The 15,090-nt window shown below is 42.8% G+C and overlaps 1 protein-coding gene across 6 annotated transcripts in view; it reads left to right on the top strand.

Moving 5' to 3' along the window:
- vwa8 (von Willebrand factor A domain containing 8) overlaps nucleotides 1–15,090 on the top strand; it is a 257,379-nt gene that overhangs the window by 231,620 nt on the left and 10,669 nt on the right. For 5 of the 6 annotated variants that reach the window (XM_069889575.1, XM_069889576.1, XM_069889574.1 and 2 more), the window contains 3 exons: nucleotides 9,002–9,110; nucleotides 11,226–11,351; nucleotides 13,755–13,913. In XM_069889575.1, the coding sequence (XP_069745676.1) occupies nucleotides 9,002–9,110; nucleotides 11,226–11,351; nucleotides 13,755–13,913 (394 nt within the window). Of the gene's footprint in view, nucleotides 1–9,001; nucleotides 9,111–11,225; nucleotides 11,352–13,754; nucleotides 13,914–14,729; nucleotides 14,915–15,090 lie in introns of those variants that run through there. The other variant, XM_069889577.1, reaches the window with a different exon arrangement.

Raw genomic sequence — 15,090 nt, 5'->3', positions numbered from 1 at the left:
CCATCGCTTTTCCAGCACTGTTACAAGACACCATAGCACCTGGTTGTGACGCCAGGTGTATCATACTTGAATGAGGCTGGTCTTGCCAAAATATGTTTTAGAGTTGCTGAAATCAGGAAGAGGGAGCATGTGGGGTCCTCTCCATACCACTGGCTGAGATTCATGGCAGATGGCAAGACATCATATATAGCCCTGATAGTGAAGCTCACTCTGAATGTCTCCATCCCCCACAGCTCTTTCCAGGAGATCTTCCTCTTCTCCACTCCCTCCCATCTTGTCCAATGCCCTTGCTTTGCCGAGTGACAGCCTTTACGCACCTTGCTGCCTTCTCTTGCCAACATATCTCCAACACAAGCCTACATTTCTTGTTTCAGGCTGGCGCACTGGTCCCAACCATTCTTCCCTTGCAGCACTTTTCCTACAATGTCTCTATGCTTGAGTACTTCCTTTGCTTGCTTAGTTGCTTTTGATGGAATCCATTTCCTTCCAGTATCCAGGATGATGGCAGCTTGAGCTACAAATGGATCACTCGCCTTTGTTAACATCATCTCTAGGCTTACTTTGGTGCACTTATACTCCTCCGAAAGACTGGAAATGGGTAGCTCAAGGACTCCTTTGCATAAAGCCCTATGCTGCTGAGGCATCTGGGAAGACCAAGCCACTTCCTTACATATGAGTTGATCAGTCTCTCCAGCTTTTCCATGCTTGAGACTGGAGCTTCATACAGGGTTAGTGGCCAAACTGCATACTCCAGAGCTTCAACTTACCTGGTAGTTTGGTTCTGTCGATACTCTCAAGGCCACTGATGGCATCCTTCCTAAGCTGATGTTTTTTCACTGGTTTCTCGAAGACTGTTGGAATCATCTTATCATCCATGTAGAAATGTTGATATACCACCTTCCCTTTAACAATGAAGATTCTTCTGACCTTGCTAGGTTTGATCTTCATCCGAATCTGTTCGATGTTCTCTTGCAGCTTCCTCAACAGGCGTACAGTATAAGTCTTGGTTGTGATCAGTGTTGTGAGATCATCCATATATGCTCTGATAGGTGGCAGCCTCAAGCCAGATCTTGTGTGCTGCCCTCCAACAACCCATCAAGATGCTCTAATGATCACCTTCATGGCCTTGGTGAAGGCTAGGTGGGGTGATGGTATATCCGGCCATGATTCCACCTCCAGACAGCCAGAGAAGCCTGCTTTCTGGATCGATGTATCAATCAGATGGTTCCTTTGCAGATATCTTGACAGCTTATGAGCCACCGCACTAAAGAAGATTTTGCCCTCAACATTCAGGAGACTAATATGGTGGAATTGGCTGATTTCTGATTAACCCTTTTCCTTTGGGATCAGGATTCCTCCTGCTCTCCACCAGGATGTTGGTAATTCCTGGTTATGCCATACCACCTGCATGAGCCTCCAGAGGAATCACGTGACATCTGGTGCATTTTTGTAGAGCCTTCATGACACTCCATTGGGACCTGGGGCTGATCCTGCCTTGGCTGAATGCACAATTTTCTCTACCTGACTCCATCTAGGTGGGCTGATAGCAAGTTGGTGTTCCGGTAGGTGGATTGGTGGCATGTCAGGTGGAATGGTGCTCTCTTCATGTTGTCAGTTGTCTGTGTGGAGCTTTTCAAATTTTTTATTTTTCACACTATGAACCATATTAATCAAAATACACACAAACATTTCCCTCTTGAATATACACAGTGTCATTTTCTCCCCTTTTTCTCACCTCCCTTCCCTCCCTCCCTCCCTCCCACCCCCCTCCAAACCCATTAAATGTTCAACATATACAATACAATAAACCCATTAAACAATGTCATCACACAATGTGTGTGGAGCTTTTCCAGGTGTTTTTCCAGTTCTGCCCTTGACACTGAGAGGCTTCCACTCTTCTCCCCTGTAAAGAGACCCTTCACAAACTTAAAGGGATCTTTATAGAAGCTTGATCTCATCCACTCCTTCTTCCTGCACTTCCTTATCAGGTTCTCAGCCCTCCGCAGTGACGCAAGCCTGCTCTGGATATCTGGCACTGCCTTCCTTCTCCTTTGTGGCCTTCCACCATTGTTTATTCAGCTGCCTTCTCTCTCTGACTAGATGATATATCTCCTTCTGCCTCCAGGACTAGTGAAGACCATCAGTGTAGTCTTCTTCCTGTCTTGCACACCAAAACGTTCCACCCCTTAGCGAGAGATTTATTCCCCCATTATTTCCAACTCCTTCATGGTCTTGCCTCTGGGCATCTCTAAGATATTGCCGAGGTCAGCATTGACCTCTCCCAACATTGCCTTCTCACAAGATTTTGGCCACTTATTCAATGGCTTTCATCCCTGGATCTTCTTTTCCATTGCCGGTTGAAACAGGCTGAGTTCACGTTGTTCTTGTTCTTTTTCAATTGGGACAGGTGTATTGATGCCATGTAGACTTTGGGTTTTGTCCTGCTGCTGAACTTCATTTGACTGACTCAATCTGCTCTTCAGAAAGTAACTGTCCATGCAAGGTCCCTGTTGCCCTTTCTTCAGGCATGCTTTCTTGTCCTGATGTATTTTCAAGCCTCTAGTGGAAGTAACCTTTTCTCAGCCACAAATGCAACTCTGGAGCTTGTGTTCTGCTGCAGCTGTTTTGTAGCTCAGGTAAAAAGCGCCTAATGAGTTGTATGATCAGTATACCTGAGCTACAACAGCTGCAGCAGAACACAAGCAATTTGCCCAGTTAGGACCCCACTCACAAGGCAGCTTGAAAGGATCCGACCCAGTCAGCAGGCTCCAAAATCAACTGGGTCCCTGCCCAACCTCGGAGGTAGTCAGGTAACCCAGTTAAACTTACCTAGGTCTCAACCACCAACAGCTTTAAAACAAAAATGGCCGACCTAATTCGTCAACGCTTCCAGCTGGAGTGTCTGCCTTGATCGGGGGTAGAGAGGGGTCGCTGCTATGGTGGGGGGGCACAATTGGGGGGAGTGAGGTCACTGCCATGGTGGGGGGGGGGGAGAGATGCCACGATCGGTGGGGGTGAGCCTGGGACCCTGGGATTCATTGCTGAACCCTCTGGAGGCGTCGTGGGGAAGGAGGGCACCCACTTGATAACCCAAAAGATGCCACCACTCACTTGGCTACCCCACAGAGTCTAGGCAGCAAGTCTCAGGAGAGCAATAAGGGATGTTAACATCTCGACCTACATAACATACTTGATCATCTGGTGAATCAGTGACTGCTGAGAAAGAGCAGCTGACAACTAGGGAAAGACGTTGTGACAGTATGGAAAGACAGCTAGCAGGAGGGAACATACCCCACTGGGGCTTCCGTGGGCTAGCGTCACTTAATGCATCATCACGGGTTGGGATTCCCCACCCACAGCTTTAAAGGTGCTGGAAGCACCTTTGCCCCACTAATCACCCTTGGATCCCAGGAGGGCTACCCAGGTGCTGCAGCTGAAAAGCACCCATTTTCAGTTCCATTCCTGTATCAGTTATCGCGTTATCTGCCGACGAGTCATCTTCCGCCCCCACTCTCAATGATTCGGGGTATTTTCTTCTTACAAGTTTTCGTAGCCAAGAATGAGTGAGACCCACACACCTTACATATTGGATCCCACTTCCGCAGGTAGCTAGCCCACGGAAGCCCCAGTGGGGTATGTTCCCTCCTGTTAGCTGTCTTTCCATACTGTCACAATGTCTTTCCCTAGTTGTCAGCTGCTCTTTCTCAGCAGTCACTGATTCACCAGATGATCAAGTATGTTATGTAGGTCGAGATGTTAACATCCCTTATTGCTCTCCTGAGACTTGCTGCCTAGACTCTGCGTGGTACCCAAGTGAGTGGTGGCATCTTCTGGGTTATCAAGTGGGTGCCCTCCTTCCCCATGACACCTCCGGAGGGTTCAGCAATGAATCCCAGGGTCCCAGGCTCTCCCCCAAGATGCCATTCACTCTCATGGATGCCCCAGGTGGAATCCTTTCTCCTTATCCAGAGCCACTGACAACCCTTTTCAGCAGCTCTAGAGAGATCTTTAACTACTTGTCAGTGTATCTTTCCTCACACTCCCAACTTCTGGAGCAGCCTTGATTTTGATGTGGCAACAAATCCCCTGCAGCCTACATCAACCAGTCAGACCCTTGCCTTCCAGCCACTTTGCTGCACATCAGCTGCAAGCTCATTGTACCTCAGTTTCTTGCAGTTTATTGGATTTGGCTTGATTTGTCCCATTCCGCAGTCTTTGCGTTCCTGTAATTTCCAAATCAGGCCATGATGTAACCAGTCCATGAATTTTCCATAACAGTCTATACAACGACATGTCAAATCTCAGACTCTTCACAATTAAATGGTATTCAGGAGTCTGATAACAGCAAGAAAGAAACTATTCTTGAATCTGGTGGTGCGTGACCTCATGCTCATGAATCGTCTTCCCGATAGGAGGAGGGTGAAGAGAATGAGCCCAGGATGGGCTGAATCTTTTCATCTGTTAGCATCTTTGCCTCCAACCTAATTATTTGTGTCATTTAAGCATATGACAACAGACTTACATTTTAAATACATCCATATCACTGTTCTCAAATAGCTGAAACTCCTTCATTTCCGAATCAGACTTGTGATCAACATTGCTAAAAATTTTCTGCCTTCTACATCCAAGTCAACCTTCCACAGACTTATAAAGAATGTTCTTCTTGTTGATTCCTCTCTGGATCCTTGTATAATTGCAATATAATTATGCCAGCAGGAAAGCAAAATGTTGCACCAGGCGTCTGAAGTAAGAGATCAGGATGGAGGAAGGAGGGCACCCACTTGATAACCCAGAAGATGCCACCATTTTGGGTTGAAACTGCCAAAGTATATTTCAGAGGGAGCTGATTTACTAAGATCAGAAATAGAAAAAAGAAATAAGCTCCCTTCTAGTGTAAACACCTTTGAATGAAAGATTTCCAAAATCATTTCTCCATAAATAGTTCTTGTTGGAAATGAATGAAACAAAAAGTTCTTTGTGGTTTCCCAAAACTTATCCAATTTCTTGTCAGTATCAATACATCCCATCTTTCACAGTTGTTCATAAACGGAACTACTTTTGGGGTCTGCACTGAATCGTGAATGAGGTGAGCTTGGCTAGAACACTGGAAAGCACTGATTCATTTTGAAACATGGGTCAAAAGCACCAGATGGGACTCAAGCAATGAATATTGGCTCACTGAGTGTAAAATATAAGCAGACTCCCCTGCCTTGGAAGTTTGAGCTACAAATCAAAGTGGTCACTGTTAGATTTCCCCAAACTATTAGTGATTCATCTGAAGAAATGCATTCAACTGCAGCATAATTCTTGCTTTATTTTGTCCGCCTTTCACAAGGGTCCAATTTTGGCAGAGCAGTAATCTGAGAGGCAGCTGAATGGTGGTCTAGATCTACTCCAGTTTGCTCATTAGAGGATTCAGCATTCTTCAGTTACACTTTGCTTCCCTTCTCGGGCTGTGCCAGAACCCAAGGGAAGTGTGAGTCTGTGTTTTGGTCACAATGACATTCAGTGTCCAGGACTGAAATGTATTCAGTCTATCTGTTCAATTCTGTTTAATGCTCAATTAAATTTGATGTGGGCTTTCAATGTCTCTCATACGTGCTCATTGAAATTCTTCACCCTCCTAGAACACTAGGAATGTATCCCTCACACAATCGGTACACTGAGTATCCCTTTAAAGTACAGTGGGGGTATCCCCTCATTCTCTTGGGAGCACTTGAGTGTATCCTCTCACTTTCCCACATATACTGTGGGTCCATCCCTTCATTCTCCCGCATTCATTGTGGGAATATTCCCTCACTCCAGCCACACACTGAATGCATTCCCTCACTATTGCAGATGCACATCGAGAATATCCCCTCACCTCAAAAGATAACATCAAGGGTGCACCTCACCTTTCCAGTGTGCACATGGAGTATCCTCTTGGTACGTAACTAGTATATCCACTCACCATCCTGGGTACAGAGTGGGTGTATCCGCTCACCATCCCAGGTACACATCAAGTGCATTCCCTCACTATCCCAAGTACACACTGAGTATCTTCCTTCACCCCCCCACGTACACTATGAATGAGTGTACCCTGTGGATCTGTACTAATTTATAAATGTTTTCCTTTGAAATCCTTACTCCTGCCTCAAATATTCGGAAGATACCTCAACACTGTACTGTCTCATGCTATATCTACCGACAGTCTCTGAAAAACATAAAGTGCTACTCATCATCTTTGGAAATGTCATATTGCTGCTCTCAGCCAATGCCACTCCAGTTCTGGCAGTCGCCACCCTTGTACTGGGTTGTTCAAGAAACGTTGATTATTGCAACGATGCACAACAGTATTTCAGAGTAAAGTGAGTTTTAGCTTCTTCTAGCGTTCATTATGCAGAAAGGGATTAATTTGAACATAGTTTGCAAGTGCAGGAATTAGCTGTATTTATTGTAATTCTCAGTATGGTATTATTTATTTTCCTCTGTCCACAAGCTCTATTCGAATTCCAGCTTCAGGACAAGAATAGCACAAAATGGTCACTGATTCATAGTACCACAGACCACTGAGATCTTTAGTGAGGACTATCATGGAGGTAACAAAGCCACAAGATCTCTCTTTTTAGCATTTTGAATTTCAGAGTTGACTGTAATAACTCCTTAAATGCCCTGCAAAGATCTCTCCCCTCTCCCCAGTACATACCAGGGTCTGACCCTTGGTGACCAGCCCATCAGCTGTTAACTTCTCTTCCTGACCCTCACACCACCTCACACTGTCTCTACGTCTGCAGTCTAACTCTGTGGCCTTATGCACTGATCTTTCTGCCTCGGTCTTCTCACTAGCCCAGCTCAATCTCTTCGGGTATTTCCAAGTGAATGCAGCATTGCACCACAAAGCTTCGTTAAATCGCCCCTTTGTTGTGCCATTCAGTTCAATCCAAGATAGATGATCCGTCATGGTTGCACTAGAGCATCCAGCAAAAAAAGATTAATCTCCAAAATACTGTTTTTATAAAGAAATACCATTTCCTTTGAAACCTCTATCTCTAAAAACATGACCATCAGGGGAATTTCTTTTGCTTGTAATAGAATGAGAAAATCGGTATACTTTGCGGACAAGCACCATAAATGGTTAAAAGCTAGTGTGAAGTTGATCAGTTCATGTCATCTTTAAAGTCTTCTGGAAGTCTTTTAAAAAATTAACATTAAGTGATATTCACCTTGCTGCTATATTACCTATCTACTCAAAAATATTGGTCTCATTTGGGTTGGGCACTGTTGACCTTTGGCAATCCATTTCAATTCACATTTGTACAATCTTTTGATCACCCTGTCACTATTCCTGTTCCCCCTCTCAAACCATGGAGGGAAATTTTCCCTTACAATGAATTTCAGAATGAAGGAATGATTTGGAAGATTGTCTTAAAATGGTTCCAAATCCATTCTCAAGTTTTAACAGGTATTGACAACTCCTATTGCCATCATGGAGGACAATGTATGTCCCTTCAATATTGACATTGTATGTCCCTTCATTAAATCATCGTTCCTTCTTACAGATTTCAGATTTATTGTCAAAGTACATACATGACATCACATACAACCCTTGGAGAGCTCAAGCTCTTTCTTTTCACTTACTCACATTTTAACTCCATTGAGAGCTTTGGAATTTGTTTTGACAAGGTATTAACAACATGGAGTAAAGAGGGTAAATGTAATTAAGGGGCAGAGCATCCAGAATTTAAAGGAATGATGGAGCAACCCAATAAGACAGCTCCTGCGTCAGTATCCCAGTGTTGCTAGCTTGAAACAAAAAACAACGTTGGAAGAACTAATCAGGTCAAGCAACATCAGTGGAGCTGATGATATTGTGAGACAGAACCTTTCAACAAGGGTTTCAACCCAAAACACCGACCGTTCTTTTCCTCCCCTGAAGTTCCTCCAGTAGATTGGGGTTTTTTTGCTCCACATTCCAACGTCTACAGTTTCTTGTGTCTCCTTGCTTATTTGAAAAATTCCCAAACAAGACCTAAAAATGGAACTAGATTATAGAACCATTACCAACACTCAGAATTAGTTGTATTCCTGTCCTAGCAAAAGTTTGAATCCTGTCATTTCCTTCATCCTTTTAGACCAGGGGTGTCAAACTCAAATTCACAGAGGGCCAAAATTAAAAACTTGGACTAAGTCGTGGGCCAAACTAAATATTTATTGAAAATTTTCAACAACATCTGCATGTTTTCTCTTCTTTCAACATATGTAATGTTAAACTTTTTCTTATTAAAATAAATGTTTAATAATAGTTTTGGATAAACTCTTTCCAGAAGCATTAACAAATGAGAAATAAAATATTCAATAAATAATATTTCTCTATAGCCTTTAAGCTCCTTTTAAATGTTTTTTTTTCACAAGCCAACAAGTCAAAAAAATAACAACTTGCTTCAATGACAAACAGGTTTGTCTTTTAAAATGATGAACATATAGTCTGCCTCCCACCTGTCTTGAAAGGTCGTGTTTTCTGTCTTTCGTTTGGCCATTTTTCGTAAGGGGTTTATTACGTGTGAGTTGGGCGACAGGTCGCAGATGCTAATGAAAGTAAAGAGAGGAGGTGGGGGCGATTAGCGGGCTGACGGGCCGGCGCCAACGCATTCTGGGATTTGTAGTATTAGCTGTGCATGTGCTATACTGGCACGGCAGCCAGCGGGCCAGCTCTAATACATATTTGATATGATCTTGCGGGCCAAATATAATTATATCACTGGCCAAATTTGGCCCGCGGGCCTGAGTTTGACATGTGTGTTTTAGACAAACCCTACATCTCATATTTGGAAAACCTGCAGATGTTGATATAATGAGTTTATTGTCACATACATTGTACAATCTACATATGCACTGAAATTCTGACTTGCTGTTGCCAAACAGGTACTTCATGAAAAACCACAACTATAATAGTATATGTTCCATTAAAATAGTTAATGAATATCAGAAATATAGATAGCATTCTTCATTGTCTCTCCTGCAGGTTAAAGGAAATTCATATGAGTGAATATGATGCTGCCACATACGAGAGGTTTTCTGGGGCTGTGCGGAGGCAAGTGCAGTCAATACGAGTTATCCTGGACAGTCTACAGGTAAGTTGAGAATTGGCCTGCTGGATAGAAAGGCCTTTACCCCTCTCACCTGCTGACAGTGTCTGCATTTTTATTGGCTGTAAATAATCAGTCAGGAATAGATAAGATAGGAGCAGGGAGATTGTTTCCACCAGTTAGTGAGATCTAGGTGGAACACAGATAAATAGAACATGAGAAATAGGAGCAGGAGTCGGTCAGCTGGTCTATAATCTCAGCTCCACTGACCTGCCCATTCCCCTTAACCCTTATTCTTTGAAGAACCCTATTCTTCAAAAAACTATTTCCACTACTTCCTTTGGCAGAGAATTCCACTCTCCGAGAGAAGCCGTTCCTTCTTATCTTTGTCTTAAATCTACTCCCTGAATTTTGAGGTCATGTCCCCTAGTTCTAGTCTCATATATTGGTGGAAATAGCCTCCTTGCTTCTCTCCCATCTATTCCTTTTATAATTTTATATATCTTTCTATAAGATGCCTCTTTATTCTTCCAAACTAATTAGTACAGTCCCTACTACTCAACCTCTCTCTCCAGAATCAAACTAGTGAACCTTCACTGCAATACCTCTAGAAAGGAGACCAGAACTACACGCACACCAGTACACTGTACAGTTGCAACAGAAACTGTCTGGGTGATTTGCCCATAAATGCACCATAATTCTTTCTTACCACAGGCAAACAGATACTTTGTAGACAAAAAAAGACAAAAAAAATATACAATAGTATATTGAATTGAATGAGGAGACAATATATACAAAAAGAGATAGTAAATAAATGCAAACAAGCATTACGTTAATTTGACATTTTTGAGGATGTTGCTTCCTGGAGGTTAAATGCCACAGCAATTCCCACCCCAGCCAACACCTCCTCTTCCTACTGCACCTGCAGTGGCCTTGAGCGCACGCAAATTAAACCCATTGTGAGGATAGAGCCTGCAAGAAGGTATTGTGCCTTGCAAGTCCACAGCTGCCATCTCCATTGGTGTATTTCCCGCAGAGTTGCTCATCACTGCAACAACAATAATGACTAGCAGATCACAGATGGTATCATTATTCAGCCTATGATGACCAGTGGACATTCCCATTTTATTAAAATTAGAACATCAAGTAAACAATTATAAAAGTACTGACAGTACAATGTGAGTGTAGTATCACTCAGTGCTGTGATTTAAGGTTCGGCAGGATCACAGACTCAGGAAAAAAGCTCTTCTTGAGCCTGCTGGTTCAAGAGAGGAGGCTCATGTAGCACCTACCAGATGGAAGGAGAGTTTAAAAAGTCCATAGTTCGGGTGAGATGCATCCTTGATGATGCTCTTTGCCCTGCCCAGACAGCATTCCTGATAGGTGTTCTCAATAGTGCACAATTGGATACCAATAATCTGCTGGGGAGTTTTCACCTCCTGATGAAGTGCTTTACAGTCCAATATGAGACAATTACCATACCACACAGAGATGCCATAGGTCAGTATGCTCTCTATGGTACAGCGGTAAAAATCCATCAATATGGTAGGACAGAGATGAGTTTTCTTCATGCTCTACAGAAAATAAAGTTGCTGTTGCGCCTTGTATATGATGCGGAATGGGCAGGTATACGGTGTGCTTCTGCCAATCATGTTCATGTTTTATTTCTGCTCTTGGCCTAGTGACTAGCTACGTGCCTATTGCTTATATACTCTACTCAAGAAAAATCATGAAGCAACCCCATCACCCTCGTAACAATCCTTTCTCACTGCTACCTTCAGACAGAAGGTACAGAATTCTAAAGTTCAGCACCTTAAGATTCAGGAACAGTTTTTATTCAACAGCTATCAGGCTCTAAACCTCTTTAAGGTCACCCCTCAGCCTTTTGTGTTCTGGTGAGAATAATTCCAATCTCCTTATAACTAAGGCTCTCCTTTCCAGACAACATTCTGATCAATCTCTTCGGCACTTTCTTTATTGTTACTATATCCTTCCTTCAGTGTGGAATCTTTTAAACAAGTTTCAACAATTCCCATAGTTTTGTTTTACAAATAATAATAGACTCCTTTTGTTTGTTGAATGTTGCAGAAGTAAGAAGTGCTGTTGAATAAAACTTCAGTATTTCACTGAATGATTGTCATTTCCACATTCTTCCTCCAGGCAAAAGGCAAAGAGAGACAATGGCTCAGACACCAGTCAGTAGGGGAGCTCGACGACACCAAGATAATTGATGGCCTGACAGGGGAGAAGGCAATTTATAAGCGCAGAGGAGAGCTTGATCCTGAAGTGAGTATGAGAGGAAAGGAAATGGTTTTGATTGGTAGGGTTAGAGATCAACTCAATTTCTGTAGAACATAAAACAGTATAATGCCAATCCAAGCAAATTCAATCTGCTTTCACATTGTTCCTATCCCCCTATTCCTTGCCTGTTCACACACCTGTCTAGAAGCCTCTTAAACATTGAAGTTGTATCTCCTACCAACATTTCCCCTGGCAGAGTATTCCAAGCACCCACAACTCTGTGCAAAAAAAACCCACTGGACTTACAAATCTCCTTTAAACTCCCCACCCCACACCCCTCATCTTAAACCTTTTCCTTCTAGAATTTGAATTTTTCACTCTGGGGAAAAAAAGAACACTGACCATCAACTCTATCTATGCCTCTCACAGCTCCACATATTTCTATCAGCATTTTAACCATCTTTGCACCATTTAAGTAATGGGGACAAACCTGGGTATGAATGTTCCAGAATGTTCCCTTCTGGAGAAACACAACTTCAGAGGAAACAGAACCTGCCTGTGGTTCCACAGGCCTGCCCAACCATTCAGTAGGTCCATGATTGATCTAACCTTGGCCTCAGTGTCATTTCCTGCTTGTTCACCATGGTCATCAATTTTTGTTTTCTGGTTCAAAAAGAGCGTGATTCAAAATACTAAAATTCAGTCCTAAATGTACATAAAGCAATTTAAAGAATAAATCTCCAATGACAATATTGTTAATCTTTCTTTTCTGTTGGTTAACCATCTTTCTTTCTCTGTATTTCATTTGTATCAGATGTGCCCCTATTTTTCCCTCCATTGATCAACCCCCTCTTCCTTGCTCAATCCTGATTGAGTAGCTCCGCAATTGCCATATTGTTCTCCATGATCCCAGATTCCTCCATGTTCAGTACTTGGAAATGAAGATTCAAGACTGAAGCATGCCAGGTTTAATTGATCAGGGAGGTCACGAGATGTGTCCCTCCAGTCCGCTTTGTGCCAGAATTTCCCTTAACTGCTACACTCAAAAGCAAGTCATAAGGCTAACCAGCAAACAATTAATTTGCAATTGACACAGCACAGGTTGCTATTCTGGGCTGAGTGATACTTATTTGCCTATTCAGTGTTAAATTCCACATCTGGAAAGGCTTCAGTTCTTTAAGTTTAAATGGAGGAACTACTTACCGTGTGATAAGTAATCCATCCATATAGTTCATTAGGATAAAGGAGTACATGAAATATTTGATTAATTGCCCCATTTCTTGTTAATCTGAATTATCCCATCTGCTTAAAATAATATCAACTGATAGTTGGAAATTATAATTAAAAATATATGACCAGTTTAATTAAGACTTTGCTTGCACTGATTAGGTGAGGATTAATGTCTGAGGTTTACCTCAGGAATCCACATGTCCATTGCCTGTGCATCACAGGCACAGCCCAAGCTCCTTTCAGCATCTCCTGCAAAACTGCTCTCCACATCTGATCTCAGATGTTATCTTCCCTTCTGAGTGGACCTCAACACCAATGTGCAGCACCGCACAGAAATGCATGGGAGATTAAATAACGTAGTAAGTGCACAAACAGAGAGACTGTCATGTGCAATTGGAAATAATCGGAAGACAACAGCAGAGCCCTGGTGCTCCTTCAGGAGCTGAGAGACCAAGAATCAGTTGATTAATGTTAATGATGATCAATCCATTTCTCTCAAGAGTTGGAGGACAAACTTTACCAGCAGGAAACAAGGAGGACCAGAAGCTGGCTGTGTCCCCTATGGACCCAGTCTCCCCTCACTCCATCAATCCTCAATCACCTATTCTCCCCTCAGTCACCCAATCCCCCTCAGTCACCCATTCCCCTCACTCACCCAGTTCCTCCCTGACTCACTTTGTTTCACTCACTGTCCCCTCTCACTTACCTCACCCCTTCGTACCTCACCCCCCTTTTGCATATCGTCCCCCTCTCTCACTCACTCTGTCCTCTTCACCCACCTTGATCCCCCTCACACCTTATCCCCCTCACACCTTATCCCCCTCACATCTTATCCCCCTCACATCTCATCCCCCTCATTCACTCTATTCCCCACACTCACTCTACTCACTCTACTCCCCATACTATCTCCTCTCACTCACCCAGACCCATCTTACTCACCCTCTCCCCCTTTACTCATGCTGTACCTGCTAATCATTCTGTCCCCTTTCCCTCAGCCTGTCTCCTCACTCACTCTGTAACCCCAATCACTGTTTCCCCAACTCACCCTGTCTCCCCTCACTCACCCTATCTCCTTAAAACAAGCCTATGTTTTCTGTATGTTCCCTGATCTATTCCTCTCCTGGTCTGGTATTTTCTCCTCCACAGGTACCCTGTGCATTACAAAGGGAATAGTTTGCTTTGCTTTGTTCTCACCCACAACTCTGCCTGCCTCTGCAGCTTGGTAGCCCCCAGCAGAAACCCAAGCGCCTGCGGCTCCTTGTCGATTGCTCTGGAAGCATGTACCGCTTCAATGGTCTCGACGGCAGGCTGGAGCGTTCCATGGAGGCTGTCTGCATGGTCTTGGAAGCCTTTGAAAACTACGAACAGAAATTCAAGGTAAAGCACAATTTGATCAACACCCCAGTGATAGTGGTTTGTAAAAGGAAGTAAACAAGTGGCAATTATTGACAATATAATAGGGTGCATTCAGACTATAACACAGTGCATCACAGACAATATAACACAGTGCATCACAGACAATATAACACCGTGCATCACAGACAATATAACACCGTGCATCACAGACAATATAACACAGTGCATCACAGACAATATAACACAGTACATCACAGACAATATAACACAGTGCATCACAGACAATATAACACCGTGCATCACAGACAATATAACACCGTGCATCACAGACAAAATAATACATTGCATCCAGACAAAGCCGAAACATTGGTTATGTATCTTTCTTTGAGTTTCTCCAGCATTGTGTTTTTATTTCAACCTTGGTGTCTATAGCCTTTTGTGTTTTACTTCTGTTTAATGCAGTACATCTCAGATGAGAAGAGACAGTATATCATAGACAATATAATACAGTACATCACCATCTATAACTCCAGCACATTCATTGATCTAAAGTCTCACAAGATCAGGTTTGCCCAAGGGATTTTGTGCCCTGTTTTACTCATTTGAAATGCACCTGAACATTCAGACAATTGATGAGCAACCCCCAAAAGCACAATTCGTAAGCTACTCAAACACACACAAAACAATGTTGCAAATGCAAACTTGAGTAATGTTATTGAAGGTTAGAGGAGATAATGCTGTCGAGGTCAAAAGACTTGAGCTTAAGGCATGTTTAATGATACCAGCTGACATAGTGAGAACAGTTTGAATTGCCCTTCCCTTTAATGTTCCCTTTAGATAAACGGAGGTTTGATCTTATTGAAGTGGATAATAGAAATAAAGGAAGAGCTTGGAGAACTATTTTCTTGAGAGTGAATCCAGATAAGGGAACATCATGACCATTTCGTGTGGTGTCAAGAAGAACCTGTTCACACAAAGCTTGTAAACAATTGAACAGATTAAAATTACAGGTCTCTAATTGATTGATCTTTGTTCAGGGTATTAACAATAATGGAACAAAGGAGATTGAATGGCCTTTATGTAAAGATCAGCCGTGATCCAGTTGCATAGTGGAACAGAATTGAAAGACTAAATAGCATTTTTGATGTTCATTTGTTTGCGCTTTAATTTGGGAAAGAGAAATTACTGCTTCGAATAA

The sequence above is a fragment of the Narcine bancroftii genome, chromosome 7 (genome assembly GCF_036971445.1).
Source record: "Narcine bancroftii isolate sNarBan1 chromosome 7, sNarBan1.hap1, whole genome shotgun sequence".
NCBI lineage: Eukaryota > Metazoa > Chordata > Chondrichthyes > Torpediniformes > Narcinidae > Narcine > Narcine bancroftii.
This window is presented reverse-complemented; position numbering and strand designations above follow the sequence as displayed.